The sequence below is a fragment of the Pituophis catenifer genome, unplaced genomic scaffold, assembly GCF_029215685.1.
Source record: "Pituophis catenifer annectens isolate HBS135680 unplaced genomic scaffold, rPitCat1.0.hap2 SCAF_1, whole genome shotgun sequence".
Classification (NCBI taxonomy): domain Eukaryota; kingdom Metazoa; phylum Chordata; class Lepidosauria; order Squamata; family Colubridae; genus Pituophis; species Pituophis catenifer.
The window spans coordinates 74752459-74769290 of record NW_027256881.1 but is presented as its reverse complement, the minus strand read 5'-3'; the positions used below and the strand labels follow the sequence as shown (position 1 = coordinate 74769290).

General features: G+C 35.0%; 1 protein-coding gene across 1 annotated transcript in view; it reads right to left on the bottom strand.

Annotated features, from left to right (window-relative positions):
- Positions 1–702: 702 nt before the first annotated feature.
- PDE10A (phosphodiesterase 10A) overlaps positions 703–16832 on the bottom strand; it is a 127667-nt gene continuing 111537 nt past the window's right edge. The window contains exons 16-22 of the mRNA XM_070951405.1: positions 11189–11339; positions 6459–6614; positions 5281–5453; positions 3495–3606; positions 3065–3145; positions 1876–1964; positions 703–817 (exon numbers count right to left, since the gene is read on the bottom strand). Coding sequence (XP_070807506.1) covers positions 703–817; positions 1876–1964; positions 3065–3145; positions 3495–3606; positions 5281–5453; positions 6459–6614; positions 11189–11339 — 877 coding nt within the window. The remainder of the gene's footprint in view (positions 818–1875; positions 1965–3064; positions 3146–3494; positions 3607–5280; positions 5454–6458; positions 6615–11188; positions 11340–16832) is intronic.

The window sequence follows — 16832 nt, the reverse complement described above, 5'->3', positions numbered from 1 at the left end:
TCAACCCATTACTGTTACTAGGGTTAAAAAGATGGGTTTTCAGGTACCTAATGTGATACTTACAACCAGAGGTAAATATTCTGTTTCCAGGGTAGAAATGGACATTTTACCTAAATTACAAAATCACTAAAGAAACACTGATATATTTTTCCCAACATCTAATGGGTGCAATAAAATAGTTGCTTCGTGATGCTTTTGAAGTCTAGTATCTGGAAATTAAACCTCCCATTTGCAGCAAGATAAATTCAAGTACTGTAAACTCAGTGATAGTTTCTGCCCCCAGAGATTTTCTTCTGGAGTTCAAAAATCAAACAAAAACATTTACCCTATCAGTGTGGAAATGTCCTATTACAGTCTAGACTTCCCAGGTGAACCTGGTATTTAAGCCAATCACAGTATTGTGTAAGAGTATGCAAAAGTACCAGTGAAACCTCTTTACCACAAAGACACAATTTAAAACCAAGCCTAGGTTAGCCTTCCCAGCCCAATCATTTTGAAATTAAGGCCTCAGCAAAATAGCCTATTAAAAAGCCAGTCTTTTATATTTACAAGCCGACTTTTGCTTGAATACTTGAATCTTGTGTTCACATTGTATCACCGAGGAAAAGAAATTTGCACTCAGCATTCCCACAGTTTGTGTATTTGCAGAGTTTATCCTTTTAAAAGGCTAAAAATTGTGGAATAAAAAGCCTTAAATGTGGATCAGTCAACAATCTTCACAGGGAAAGATTCTGAGTCAGAATTACTGGATTGGGAGGGTATCCATCCATAAGCTTCTTCCCCTCGTATCACCTTTTCCCATTGTTTGAGATTTTCCCTGGAAAGAAAGGAAAAATTACTCATTTTTCACATATTTTATTGATGTATCAGTATACAAAAAACAGTTATAAAAGGGGATGTCGTGATTTCATCTGATATAAGCTCCTCCTTCACAGAGGCAGACTGTGACCGTTGAGCTCTCATATCTGGGCTTTCAATTTGGGGAGGATGGCAACTGTATTGTTAATTACTGAAGGTTTAATATTAAGTTGAAAAACTGTGCCTTTATTCCCCAGGATGTAGTAATCTCATTACCATGGCCACAAAATATCATCAGCATTGCTTTGTGATTACTAATCTACTAATGTTGCATACATTTAAGTTTCTTTGCCTTGTATTTCCCTTTCATCACCTCTGAACAGAACTGTGAAGGTAGATTAATGCATTCACTACCATTTTTTATTTAGAAATGTAAAACAACAAGAAGAGCAATCAGGATTCCAAAGGGGCAGATGCTAGCCAAAACATAATGATTATTGGCGATTGATTGTTTGCTTGCAGACATTTTGTTACAGAATAAGAAGAGTTGGAAGGGACCTGGGAGGTCTTGTAGTTCAACTCCCTGCTCAAGCAGGAAAGGCTATCCCATTTTGGACAAATGGTTGTCCAATCTCTTCTTTAAAACATCCAGTGTTGGAGCACCCACAACTTCTGGAGGCAAATTGTTCATTGATTAATTGTTCTAACTAATAACTGAAATTTATCCTTAGTTCTAGATTGGTTCTCTAGACTAGGTAACATGTTCCGTGCCCAGAAACATGAGCAAGCAAACATCCAAGCTCAGAGACCACCACATATTCCATAGTTCAACTCTGAGTTACATATATTCTCTTCTATTGGTAAAATTAAAGAAATTATGAGGCTCTCTTTTAAAGCAAATAGCCTTTCCAACTCTATTATTCGATTGCACCTAATATACAACACATCCCTCTTCTCAGTTTTTTTACAGTTCTGAAGAGTTTTTAAGTAGAAATAATCATTTAATATCCCTCCTTATGTAGAAATAAGATTATTTAAGGGTTTTCAGTTGACTGTTCAAATCAAATTTATATTTACCTGCATGCTCGATGGAGTGGTGTTGTGGGAGGGAGGATCTGTGCAAGTGTACTATAGCAGGGCAAAGCTACAGCATTATAGAACCCAATCTTGAAAAAAATCAGAAATCAAAACACTATTAGACAAATATTATTCAACTCAAAATTTGCAACAGTTCCTTTGTTAACAGACTCTCATATATTCTCACTATATTTTACAAATAGCAATAGCACTTAGACTTATATACAGCTTCCCAGTGCTTTACAGCCCTCTCTAAGTGGTTTACAGACTCAGCATATTGCCCCAACAATCTGGGTCCTCATTTTTACTGACTTCAGAAAGATGGAAGGCTGAGTCCACCTTGATCCTGATGAGATTTGAACTGCCAAACTGCAGTCAGCCGGCAGTCAGTAGAAGTAGCCTGCAGTACTGCATTCTAACCACTGCACCATCACAACTCTTAAATGTATGTTAAATCCCCTTTTTTCCTTTCTGTTACAAAACTGAAAGAAGCTAATAATAATAATAATAATAATAATAATAATAATAATAATAATAATAATAATAATAATAATGTCCTTTTTGTATAGCTCTGGATTTGTGGAATGAATATTATTCACCGCCAAATCAATAACTAACATTGCATTTTACAAGGGATCATATTAGAATTCCAGATATGCCTAGTTGTTCATAATTAGTAAATATAGGCTTTCCTTTTACTTTCAGTATTTTTAAGGATAAGGAATTTGGATCATTTAATTGTTTAATAGTATCACCAAATCAGCACATTAACACTGAAAAAAGTGTTGCTTATTGGGGAGATAGGTGGCATAAAAATTAATAAATAAATGATGTTTAGTCTATTGAGAATTATGAAGAGTTTATTACATTATTCTGTTTTTTTAAAAGAATGAAAATCAATCAAAAAGCAAGCATAGCAATATTTAAATAATGGATACATATATCTGGCTTGATCCCACAGTTTTGGGTTAAATTTAATTGATTTTAAATTGGGTTTGTTTTAAACTGCGACCAAAAATATTTAATTATTTTAAATTGTTTTTAAATTTTGTATGTTCTGTTTTTATTCTGGCTGTTCACCGCCCTGAGTCCTGTTGGAGAAGGGCGGTATACAAATTGAAACAAATAAATAAAATCGAAACAAATAAATATCCAAATTAAATCTATTCAAAACCTACTTTAGACTCACCTGACCCTGAGGAACTTCATCTTTTTTATCTCTGTCCATCATAGGTATAGGTTGAATACCTAACTTCTTCATTTCATCACCCTGAAAGAAAAATAAATTCATTTATTTCTTAATTATTCAGCTCCCAATAATAAAAAATTAAAGATATTAAATATATACTGGAGAAAAAAGACAGAATTCTGAAAACAAACATTAAGTTCTTATGCAGAAACACTTGGTGTCTATGAACTGTTTCTTTCTTTTTTTATTTATTGTTCCTGCTTTTAAAACACAAGCTGCTCAGAGTTGTTTGGAGCCAGGTGACCACTCGATTACAAACAAACAAATACACAAATAACACCAATAGTTCCAATATTCCAATCAATCTTAATTTTCTGTGCAAGTGTCTACTGATAGATATGGAAATGAATCAATGATGAAATGCACAAACCTCAGCCCAAAACTCTGCGTATATATCATTGGCTGTCAGTCTGGTAACATGCCATAATTTTGTCACAGAACACAAGTCACAAGATGTCATCATCAAGCCAATCACGCGATCCCTGGAATATAATAACTTGTGTAGCTGAAACAATTATTTGCCTTTTCAAATATATCCTATAAGTAATAATTGATATTGAAAAAAAAAATCTTGATTCAAAGGTAAAACAGATCAGTTTAGATAAAAACACAAAGAAAAAAATAAACAATAGCATACTCAGTGCTAAGGATAATTAATACTATTAAAACATTCAAGAATCTAACAGATGCCTTTTCACAATATAAAGGCATCTGGTAAATCTAGTTTGGAAAAAATACTGCCACAAAGGCATACCATACCACCAAAGACACTAGTCATTAGCTGTCGAAAGGGAAGATAAAAAAGCAACAAAAGTGGTTACTGTAGCTTCATACCAACTCAAATATATTATAGCATAACATTACCCAAGCAGTATGAAACAGTGTTAAATAAGACAATAATGATTGTGTGATAAAACATCCTTGAATCTTGGATTCATATTCACCTGTATGGTGTTTTATTGATTTTGACAGATTTTTATTAATCCGATGTTGTATAGCTATAGATCTCCGAAGATCTTAAAAATTGTATTCTTATTGTAGATCTAACTTATTATACTAATAGCCTCTAAAAATAATTTCCCATAAAGTCCATGTTATATGCCAAGCAAAGCTATAAAAATTGAGGTAGATTCTTTAAAACCAATGACATTCTCATGAGGTGAAATACACATATGTAGTTGCATTTTGTTAACCTAATTTTATCAGAGCATTGATCCAAATTGCAATACCAATTGCTGTTGGGTGTCTTGTTTTCTCTTTTACTTTTATCAGTTATAATTCAGCATTTTCCATTTTGAAGAGTGGCCATCATGAGCACAGTTAAAAGGGAAAAATGGACAGGGGTGGCACTGATGACAATTGCTATGTATAAATATTTTTTTAAAAAAAGCATTAATAAATAGCATAGAATAAAGTAATCCAGATCCATCAAAGAGTCTAGAAGAAGGAAATCTCAACAGGCAACACTATATAATTTATGCTTACTTTTGCCATCCCTGTTTTTTATTATTATATATATTGTCCTGAACCAACTCTATACATACCTTAACAAATAAATACACTCAACCTGTTTGGTTATTAAGTGGAGCATTTCAAAATAAAATGGTGCAATGTAAAAGATGAACAGATTGATTCCAGAATGCTTCTGGGGTTCAATTTTATATAAAATTCAATCTTAAATCTTATACACATCGCAGCACTGTAAATAGCAATAGCACTTAGACTTATATACTGCTTTACAGTGCTTTATAGCCCTCTCTAAGTGGTTTACAAATGTCAGCATATTGCCCCCAACAATCTGGGCCCTTATTTTGCTGACCTTGGAAGGATGGAAGGCTGAGTCAACCTTGAGCCAGTCAGGATCGAACTCCTGGCAGTGGAATGCAGAGTTAGCCACAATATTGCATTCTAACCACCGCACAACCATACTCCAAACTCAAAATTATCAGAAAGTTCCTGAATGCACTGCTGAATATATATACCAACAGTAAAATAACTCTTGATTGATTCCCTTTATGAGGGTTAGTGCACATTCCTCAGAACGTTTTATATATTAGATTAGTTGTATAGCCAAATACAGGAAGCTAAATATTTAGCCTTCAAAACAAGGAAATATGATTGAGATTTCAAACCATAAATATTCACTTGTATTTTACCTATGCGCTTGATTTTTAAGATTCAGTGATCTTGTTTGTTGTAACTCTTCCAGTTGCTTTCGGTTTCCAAAGTACAGAGCAAGGTCTGTAGCAATAATGGCTTTGCGGATAATTTCCAAGACCTGTTCATACTCATTGGAGTTCAAATTAGAGAAAATATTGTGGCCTTCCAGCTAGAAAAAAAGTAAAGCATATAAGGATATTGCTGTGACTAATTTAAACCTTGTTTTAAGTTTATATTGGGCCTACAGTAGCTCTTAAAACAAGACATTGGGTTTATCTATATGCATTCAAAGAAACCATTATATTCATGAACCTTTAAGTACCTAGGACATTTTATAGTGGTAAACAGAGTTGGAATTTTGAAAACATGTGATGGGTCTGTTGTAAGTTTTGAGTGTAAGCCAAAAAGCCAAAACAACACCTAAACCAGTTCCTAGTTATTTTTATTATTATCACAATAAAATGAAAGTAGAAGGTAAATCAACACTTCCCACTGGGTATGCTTTATCATCTCTGGTAGACTTGTGACGAAACAAAGAAATATTGGGACAAATTTTTGTCTCAATTCAGAAGATTATTAAATCAAATATAAAATTGAAACCTGACATTTTCTTTTAAGGACTGTTTGATAAAGAATTTGAAAGAAAAATTTGAACTTTGTTATTATATATATGCAAAAATGGAAAGCTAGTTCAATTCCCACCATAGAAGAAAGGGTGAAAAATGTGATGGAGTTGGCAAGATGGCAAAATTAATTGAAGAGAAGCAAAGTTGGCAGAGATGGCAAAATTAACTGAAGAGAGGAACTTATCCAGAAAACCTTGTTTCCACCTAGAAATTACTTTTGGACTTTGTTCAAACAAAAAAAAAAAGAATTTGATCTTAGGTTTTGATGACTAGAATAACTTTGTTGCTATAGAAATGGTTTGTATCTACTAGGAGTCTAAAGCAAAACATTAAGTGGCAACTAACTGTATTTTGTATTCTACTGCATCAAGAGAGACAGAAGACACTCTTTTTTTTCTTTTACTCCTTTCCCCTTTCCTTTCTGATTTCCATTTGCATAGTAAAAAGGGAAATGTCCACGTAGATAATCTAAACAAACTTCCTGCAGTTAGCTTTGCTACTTCTAGTTTTCTAAATCTTAGCCATAAAAATGGAGAGCAATGAATTACCTGCAGTATAGACACTGTCTGAGAAAAATGATGCTGTTCCATGGTTGAGGTGGAATAAAGTGCTGCCAATGGATGATCAAATTTCTGGAGATAGCTGTTGCTATAACCCCTGTGATCCAGGTCATGACATAAACAGGCGACGAGAAGACCCCTTCGCTAGAAAAATAAGCAGCCAGGAAGTTAATCTTCAAATTAAATTTAGACCACTAGATGTCACTCTCTACTAGGCCAGACACTTTACTAATTCCATTAATATATAAAATACATAATTCAGAAATGAATTTGTTGTAGCTGGAATGATTGGCAGTGCTAGAATTATGAATAATCAGTACTGATAAAATAAAGATATGTTTAGGTTTTCTAATTATTCATTTTTTCCCCTAAAGATTATATTTTCTGATTTGGTACCATGTTATTCTATTTTCTTTTTGCTTGTGAGCTACTTGGAGACAGGATGACTTAATAACCTATATAATAAATATCAATGATTCCCAGCCAATTAGCCTATAGTGTTACATTCTGCCACTATGTTGAACATGTTGAGTTCATAAGAGGTAGTTTATTCTATTTGTGTTTTATATTAAGATAACAACTTTTAATAAAAAATATATTTTAAAAAGTTAAAAAATAGGCGGTAATTTATTATACTCAGCCAGATCATCGGTTGCATCAGACAAGATAATATACAAGATAATTATTTAATTAATTAATGTAGCCACCCACATTACCAGAACTAATTATGGGGACAGCACAACGAGATAAAACATGATGATGATGATTCCCAATTCAGGAAGTTCTTGCAAACCCTCAAAATAATTCCCAGGTTAGCTACCTGGGAGAAGTCATGGACTAACAATGTAATTTTCTATTTATTTTGCAAGTAATCTAGAACTAAGGTCCAGACCTTCACCAGGTGTCTGAGCTATATTTGTATCTTGGTTTAATAATACAAGAAACACATGACTATTTCCCTGTTAGCATTTTATACGTCATTGAACACCTGGATTTTCCCTTGGGCCAAGGATCTGGAGGTTAAGTGAGCCTGTCACTAGGATTTCATGCATTTTATTATTGGAGTTGACTTGTCTTTGGTCATTATTTCATCATGTTTATGTTTTAGCTTGATTTTAATCCAATGTGTGCTGCCCTAAATTTGCAATTGTGAGAGAGCTGTAAAGGTAAACAATTGCTTAACCGTGATAACTGGGACTAGAATTTCCATTGCTAAGCAATGCAGTTGAAAAACATAGCTTAGCAATGGCAATCCTGGCAGTCCCTGTTTGCCATCATTAAGTGAGGATCAGGGGTAATTAAGTGAGAACCTCCTCACAACTCCTCCTGGCTTCCAACAAATAGAAACTGGCAGGAAGTTGCAAGTCCCAAGAGACCCAGAAGCAGACCAGCAGGTGCAAAAGTGACTGCTGAAGTACAAGTGAGGCACGCAGGTGGCTGCTGCCAGAGGACGGAGGGTATGCAGGTGGCCACTGTGGGCAGGAGGGTATTCTGTAGGGACACACATGCTATGGAGATCCCTGGAATCTCAGAGTCTGCAGCCATAGTCCTCAAGACAAAAAAAGCTGTGTGAGTGTATATTGCGGGATGCTGCAACTGTCATAAGCATGAGCCGGTTGCCAAGCACTTGGATCATGTCAGCGCAAGGGTGCTGGGATGGCTGGTACTTCAAGGACCAGTCATAAACACCACTCATTCAATACTGTTATAACTTCAAATAACAATAGCAATAGCACTTAGACTTATATACCGCTTCACAGTGCTTTACAGCCCTCTTTAAGCAGTTTACAGAGTCAACATATTTCCCCCAACAATCTGAATCCTCATTTTACCCAGAAGGATGGAAGGCTGAGTCAACCTTGAGCCTGGTGAGACTCGAACTGCCAAATTGCAGGCAGCCGGCAGTCAGCAGAAATAACCTGCAGTACTGCATTCTAACCACTGAGCCGCCACAGCTCTTATGGTTGCTGGTTGCTGAATGAATGATTGTTAACCAACAACTATTTGTATAAGTTGATTAAATAATATATTTGTTCGGTTAGATCTTCATGTTGCTTCTTTATTCTTTTTTTAAAAAAACAGTTTATATATTTTCATTTAACATACATGAGTGCTTTGTGAACAGTGTATTGTCTGGGTCAATTTGCTTACATAATAATACTTTTCCAGCTCCTAATTTCTACCTCTATTATCCAACCATTTATAAAACAAATCCCATGTTCAAAAATACTCTTCTTTTTCTTTTATCTTTAATGTCAGTCTGTCCATTTCTGCACAATCTATTTTTTTTAATTACATCTTCTTCTCTTGGTGTTTCCTCATTTTTCCAGTACTGTGCAAATACAATCCTTGCTGCTGTCAAAACATGTAGTATTAAATACAAATTCCCCTTATGGTACTTTTCTGGTATTATACCTAACAAAAATATTCCTGGCTTATAATCTATATGCAGCTTTAACATTTTTTTTTAACCATGTATGTATTTTTGTCCAATATTCTTTATTCTTTATCATTATTCATATGTTCATCTTTCATAATGTGCTACAATAACCAGAAAGTCATCAAGGAACAGAGAAGTTGATTTAATATCCTGACTTGTTCTTAACCTGTTAACCCCAGTTCTCCAATTCAACAACTATAAACTAAAGTTCATTGAATACTTTGAGGATTAGCACAGATATGCCAGAAAGTAATAGGCAAAAACTGCATGAATAGAGGTATGCAGCTTCCTGTGTACCATCTCAAATAACTGGCTGTGGCTGTGGCTGAGAACAAAAGATCTTCTAATGGGACAAGTGAAGTCCTGTAATATACTGGTAATCTGCAATTCTACTCTGAGAACTGTGCTAATTCAGTGTAGTAATAAAACATAACATTTCATAATTATTATTTCTTCTGAAGGCAGCTGAATTAATTCCTTTTCATTAAAGCCATTTAGCCAGTCTCTTGGGTGAATAAAATAGAGTAGCTGTCCAATGAAGCATGTCCTTCACCAGCACTGAAAAGACAAATGCAGCATTCCAATGCCTGGAAATCTGGCATTGGCTGCTGGGATTTCGAAGTCAACCAACCCATTTTCTCTACTGCAACCCAGGGAAAGTGATTGGGGAAAAGTAAACTGAAATTGAAACTGGGGTAATATTGCAAAAACAATGCATATTTCCAAAAACCCAGAATAATAGGCAAAATTTGTAACATTATGTCAAAGAGGGAGAGGAAACAGGGAAAGGTTATAAGAGAAAGTAGGCACAAGATTCTGACCTATGGCAAACAACCTGGTATCCTGAACAAATAACAAACAAGCAAGGTCTACTTTTATTTTGCACAAAGATTAGGGAGGAAAAAAAATACAATGAATTATGTCTAGGAATTATGATGTAAAATATCCTTATCAGATATATGAAATTCGTAACAATATCTCCTACTACAAACATCCTTACATCAATATCAATTTCACTTAAGATTCTCCCAATGGATGAATACAGAAGGGCAGTTAATAATCTAAGCTTGACATCTGAAACTAAGAGAGTTTATACTTCATATAAAATCTAATAAAAATCTAATAAATAAATATGTTTTCCTCCATTTCCAAAGAATAATACTTAAAAACTATTAGGGTATTTTCCATATTGTTTTGAAATATCATTAGAAACAAGACCATACCCAGTTTTTCTTGGTTAATAGTCACACTTCATTAATACTGATGATGTTATCTAGTTTGGTAATGAAATGCCTGCAAGAAAACCACCAAGCACAGACAGCACTAAGGACCCCACAATCATAGATCAGTCTTTCATAGAATTGATTCATTTCTAAAACTCAATTTTATAATTGTTACTCTTGTAAGAAAATAAATAAATAAAGGTTTTGACTGTTAATCTTAATTTGGTGCTGTTATTCTTTATTATCCCAAGCCATTCATTCTATACATTTCTTAATCTTTTATCTCGTTGAGCGAATATACTGTAGATATGATACCTATTTATTACAAAGATATCCATTGGACTCTATTTTCTATTTCACAATAGCACTAGCAATAGCACTTAAACTTATATACCATGCCCTAATGCTTTACAGTACTCTCCGAGTGGTTTACAGAGTCACCATATTGTCTCCAATGATCTGGGTCTTAATATTATCGACCTCAGAAGGATGGAAGACTGAGTCAACCTTGAGCTGGTCAGGATCCAATCCTGGCAGTGGGCAGAGTACTGCATTCTAAATCACTGCACCACCGTGGCTCAGTTTCATTTATATCAGAAATGTGTCAACATTTCTATAAAGCCCAAATAAAATGGGTTGCTTCAGAGTATTACGGTGTTACTCTGAAGCAAAATAAGACTAATCCTGTAAAACAGATCTGGTTTATAAGGACAAGACAGTGTCAGAACTCTGACTTGGACAATTGTCACAGAAGAAAAAATAAAAGCCACACTGCCCGAAGCAAGTCTTGGCAGCAGGTTGTCCTACATGAGAAAACATTGCCCTAAGAGGCCTTGATGGGTAAACTATTTCTGTTTATTTGCATAGTGGGGAAAAGGCTGCACTCCAAGAGCAAAAAAATTGTTTGGGGAAATTGTGGTGGGGATTCTTCAACAGCCAGATCCTGTAAAAAGCAAATCTGGCCTGAAATAAAGCTGTCCTGTTTTCAAAGTGGTTTCTGCAGCCTTTACCTCTGGTTTGTATTTGATATTGGGGTGGGGGGGATCTACACTTACTTCTAAGTCTGTGAAAGTCCTGTGGTTGTGCTGAAGAATAACATACATGCAATGTGCAACTGTGATGGCGTGTTTCCAGTTGTGATAGGGCACTCGACGGTAGTTCTTCTTTACAGACATCGTGAAGCGACATAGTTTTTCCATATCAAAACTTGAAAGAAAAAAAGGAATCAGATAAAGCATTCAGAAGGAAAAGAATACTTTCAATCAAAATTCTATTTACTTCATTAAAAAATATATTTCAGTATAACTTTACAACAAAAAAATGGTTTTTAATGGATTTATTTTCTCAGCAGTTGGGCCACTTAAGTTCATTGTACTGCAAGCACAAGGCAAGAAGTTATACTGAAAGAAGTAGAGGCATATTCAAGCATAAATTCAGAAGTTTCCACTCAAACCACATACATATATACATATACATATACATATACATATACATATACATATACATATACATATACATATATTCATATGATTCAGATACCCATTATGCAAAATATAAGTTCTCCATTCTTCTGTGAGATAATTTTTCTTGCATTCTTCATTTGACTGAAAACAATTATGGCAGATTTCTCTTAAAATGCCACTATTTATAGCAGAGAGTAGGTCATGCTGAGTAATGCCTAACTAGCCAGCAAATCAACAGATAAGGAGACACTGGATGCTACGTAAAAAAAAGGCAAGGAAATAAACTTGCACCTCCATTATTTTCTTTGTATAATGATAATAGGCTGGTTTTTATACCCTTGTGGGAGATGGACTAGTGAAAGACAAAGGAAGTTTTGAGAACCTATGCTTTACTTTGCCATCTGTATCTACTAAAAATGTGCCTGTGTATGCTTGCTCTAGTTTTCCAAAGAAGCAAACATATACTTTTTACTCGCAAATAATTTCAGTGCACATGTATGAGAGATGTGGAAATAAAGACAAACTCAGGTTTTTTTTTCTTCTTACATAGAATAATATTTTGCACGTGCCACTGAAACATTTTGAGAATGGAACAGCAGAACTGCATGTCCATGTCAGAGTCCCACAGAGCTTTCAATTATAACCCTGGAATTTGAACCCTGGAAAAGAAAGTCTTCTTTTTTTAGAGTAAGCATTTTAAGAGATAGTCACAAGTAATAATGCTAGAGTGAGTCCTACTTTTCAAGAATTTGGTTCCTACAGCCAATCGTATTTTCACATTTCCCCCACCCAGCCACCCACACACACATGTACACGCACATACTGCATCTCTTCAAAGCTGTGTCCAGGCTAAAAGCTCTAATTACCCTTCCTCCATAATATCAGATTCCATATAAAGGCTCAATGCTGACATCATAGCACTGCCATCTTCTCTCTTGTTAGCCTTTCGACTTCTGTTCATCCTGCATGTGCAAAATGGGGCAGACTTACATCGCAGGAAAGAGAACTGCCTTGCCACTATGCTTACAATTCAAACTAAGAATTAACTGTTGAACACATTTTAAAAATCAAAGCTAAAACTTGGTTTGGTTAATCTTTTCAAATAATTTTAAGTGTGTGGTAATGTTATTGCTATTTATATAGATAATTCCTCAATTAAATGCATTTAGACATCTTCCAATGTCACTGGAATTTATTTCCAAGGATGCATGCTTACATTAACCAACAGAGGTTACTTTAATGTTCATTTAAATCAAAGCTAAAATTTTTAACCAAATCAGAGTAAGCAAAAACTAGAATTATACCTTTGAATCTATAGCCCTTTCAATCAAATTATAGGTCTTTCTGACAGTAAAAGTCACATTATTTTTAAAAATGTATACTGATTTGAAGTACAGAAAATTAAAGTGCAGAAACTAAATGCCTGCATTCAAAAAAACCCCAAAATTCCCACATAAAGTCATTAAATATTTATATAAATGTATTCAAGGAGAAAGTGAGCTTTTATTATAGATATATAGGCTAAAATGATAATCCTCTAAGTAGCTGTCTTTTCAGAGGGGGTTGTTTATAAATTCATTCTAATATGGTATGTTGAAAAAAATCTGAATATTTTCAATGAAGTTAATTTCTTTGAAGACATTCATAAGTAGAGCCCTGAGGCTTGCCAAAATAAACAGGAAAAGAATTTCAAGTGTCTGATTATTTCCTGATAGACAGTTTTACTGATGATAATAATTTCAAAAATTAGATGGATTGGGGTATTATAATACCTCCACTTCCAGTTCAGAAATTCATAGACCATCACTAAAGCTTTCAAAATCAGGGGACTTCAATGGGGATTCCAGCTTTCTCAAAACAGAGGATGTGAATTGATCATTTCATCAGTTCTTACATATGGTTTTCCTAAAAGTTTCTATAGAAATTTTTTTAAAAAAACTGACTGCATGATCAAGTGATGCAGATCAGAATTCTATTTCAAATATTGTTTGTTCTTGGATAGGAAGAGTAAATTAGGGGTGAAAGTTTGTGTAATGTAGCTACAGGAACAGATCTGGGCTACAGAAGAATCTTTTTCTCTCTGCACCTCCCTCTATTTGGTAAACTACTGTAGTTGGTTCTAAACATTTTTTAAAAAAGTCCCATATGTATAATACATTCCTGCCCTATTGAGACATTCATTCTCAATATCCTCAGTTTAATTAAAAATGCTAATGCAAAAACATTTCTGCTTGCAGAAATAATTTAATCTCTGCAACCTATCTATAGACTCAGTCCCAAAGGGCTCTGTTTAGACAGAAACCCTTGATAATTACATGCCTCTCAGAGACCACATCTGGTTTCTGTCAGGTAGATTTAAATAAGAATTACGCAAAAAACTACCCCTTATATTTTTCTGATTATAAGCACTGAAGACATAGTAACAGAAGTATATATGTGTGTATAGCCATACTATCAAAAAAAATATGGGGGAGCTGAAGACCCTTTAAAATAACTCAATCAAAAGCTCTGCAGGGTTCTGAAGCACACATGGAGATCTGCACAAGCTGGAATTGTTCCATTCACTTCATTTCTCCTGATTCTGAATAAATGGAGCAGTCCTTGCTTATACTAGAGATATGAAAGCCTGGGGGAAAATAGGGAGGGGTGAAATATTTTTGATTTCTTTTTTTCCATTTTCCTAATTTTAAAAAATGGAAATTTGGAGATTTTTTTTTTTACAAAATACAAATATTTTCAATATAAAAACCTTTTAAGGCAATATTTTAGCATATTGTTTTAATTCTGGTTACTCCTTTAAAGAGTCTTTGAAATTTAAGTCACTATTTAAGAACATCTAGTCTTTATTAATAAGCACTGCATATATGTGAATGTGCAATTAATATATATGAGAGGGAGAGGAGAGAGAGAGAGAGAGAGAGAGAGAGAGAGAGAGAGAGAGAGAGAGAGAATCTCCTTCAGGCCCTGGTACTTCTCCAGCTTCTCATACTCTCTCCTGTTGTTGCTGTTATTTGGCACAGTTACATCAATCAACATCATTATCCTCTGGTCCTTATCTACTACTACAATGTCTGGTTGATTGGTTAGTAACTTCCTGTCCGTCTGGATCTGTCAAGTTCCACAAAATCTTAGCCCTATTATTATCCGTGACTTTTTGTGGAATCTCCCATCAGGATTTCAGAGCCTACACACTGTGCAGATGTTCCTGTACACAATGCCAGCTACTTGATTGTGTCATTTAGTATGTATTCATCTTACACCCTACTGCTATTTATTGCATTGTCGCTGAGGCCTCTCTGCAGAGTCTACACTTTAGGTCAGTGGTGTCAAACCCAACTACATCGTGGGCTGTATCATGATATATTGGGATTGTTTTTTGCATTTGCAGAATTGGGGTGGGCATGGCCTGCATGGGCCATATCTGGCCTGCAGGCCATGTGTTTGATACCCCTGCCTTAGGTCCTACCCTATATGAAAAACACCTGCTTCTATGATTCTGGTGCTTAGTGCCTGTTCTTGTGCTGCTGTGATTGTTGCCTTGATGCTGTCTTGAACTTAGTTCCAGTGTTGTCTTCTATGGTCCCACTAAGTTCTTGAGGAAGGTTCTTAGTGCCCTATTGGTTTTACATAATGTGTAGCATAGTGGGTTCATCTGTGTGGCATTGAGTCGTAGGCTTTCTTGTAGTCAATTCAAGCTGTGCATAGATTAGTCTGTCTAGACCCTGAATCTTGAGCAACTGCTCTGTCTATGAGCTACTGGTGTTCTTGACCCACATGTGATACAGATACATGTTTAGTAGTTGGATTTGAAGCAGGAAAGATACTTTGGATCTGATGTGGGCACATGATCAGCAATACATACCAATACAGTAACAGAGATCCAGCAGTGCATCAAGAAATGAAGGTTGCCACCTGAACTGGCCAACACAAGGAAGGACAGTGTTGAGCATAAAACCTCCCGACAAGTAAAGAGCCCAGTTCAACTGCAGGCCAATAACCAGCCTCTCCATAACATGGAAAGTCCTATCAGGCATCCTAACCCTTTTTTTTGAACTATTACCATCTGGCAGATGGTACAGGATAATAAAAACAAGGACCAATAGACTGAAAAACAGCTTCTATCCCAGGGCAATAACCATATTGAATTCTACAGTATAGTGCAATATCGGGTTTTCAATTTCAATTATATAGAATGTAAAAGAGGTATGTTTGTGTTTTTATTTTTATAGTTATAATGTACATTGAAGACGGCATTTAATTTTGTTGTACCATGTGTGCAATGACAATAAAGTAAATGAAACCAAACTAAACTAAACTAAACTGCCAATCTGCAGATCCATATGGACCAATACATGAGCAAAGCTCATAGGTTAGAAAGTTACCATGTGAAACCAAGAAAAGATGGGTATTTTTTAAAAGATGCCATTGACAGGTACTGTGAGTGTGTACACACCAGATCCAATGTACCTTTCTCTCTTGGGGTCAGAATGCCTGCACATCATTCTTACCAGAGATGGGGCAGGCATGAAGTAGAAATGGAAGCACAAATCAACCATAAGCAGCATCTGATGAGTTTGGGAAATCCAGGTAAGAAAATTATAGGTAAAACAATATCTTGGCTAAGGTGAACACCTGCAGGTTATTGCATACAATACTACTTTATCCTTTTGGGGTGGGGGGGAAAGATCACTTTATAATAATGGTGATCATTAAAAACATTTATAATAAAAAGATAAAGTCAAAGCAGAAAGAATCGGCTCCACAGCGAATATGTTAGCATCCAAACCGGACAGAATTTCTACAGTGTGGTCAAAAATATGGTGTTTTATTTTTCTTTTCTTTGTTTTTTCTTTAATTTTATATTATTTTTACTTTGTAAAATAACTCTTTAATAAAAAATAATTTTAAAAAAGAAATATGTTGGTCTGCATTCAAAATGGAGTTTTGAATTTGAAAATGTTGTTTTCAATTCCCCATTCAAGACTGGGAAGCTTCATTGATGCAGCAATGGATCTCAAAAGGAACTGGTAAATAACAGTAAATCTTATGGATGTGCACTGTGTGAAAACATTTCTCTGGGCATACGAAAACAGAGCTCAGCTCTAGGATGTCGTGGATATCTGTGTAGGAATAGGAAATCTGGAAATGTTATGTACAGAAATAGTGAAGAAGAACCAGTTGTAAACTTATGTTTTCAGAAGAGTTTTTGACCCAGCAAGTGCCTTCATTAATTGAA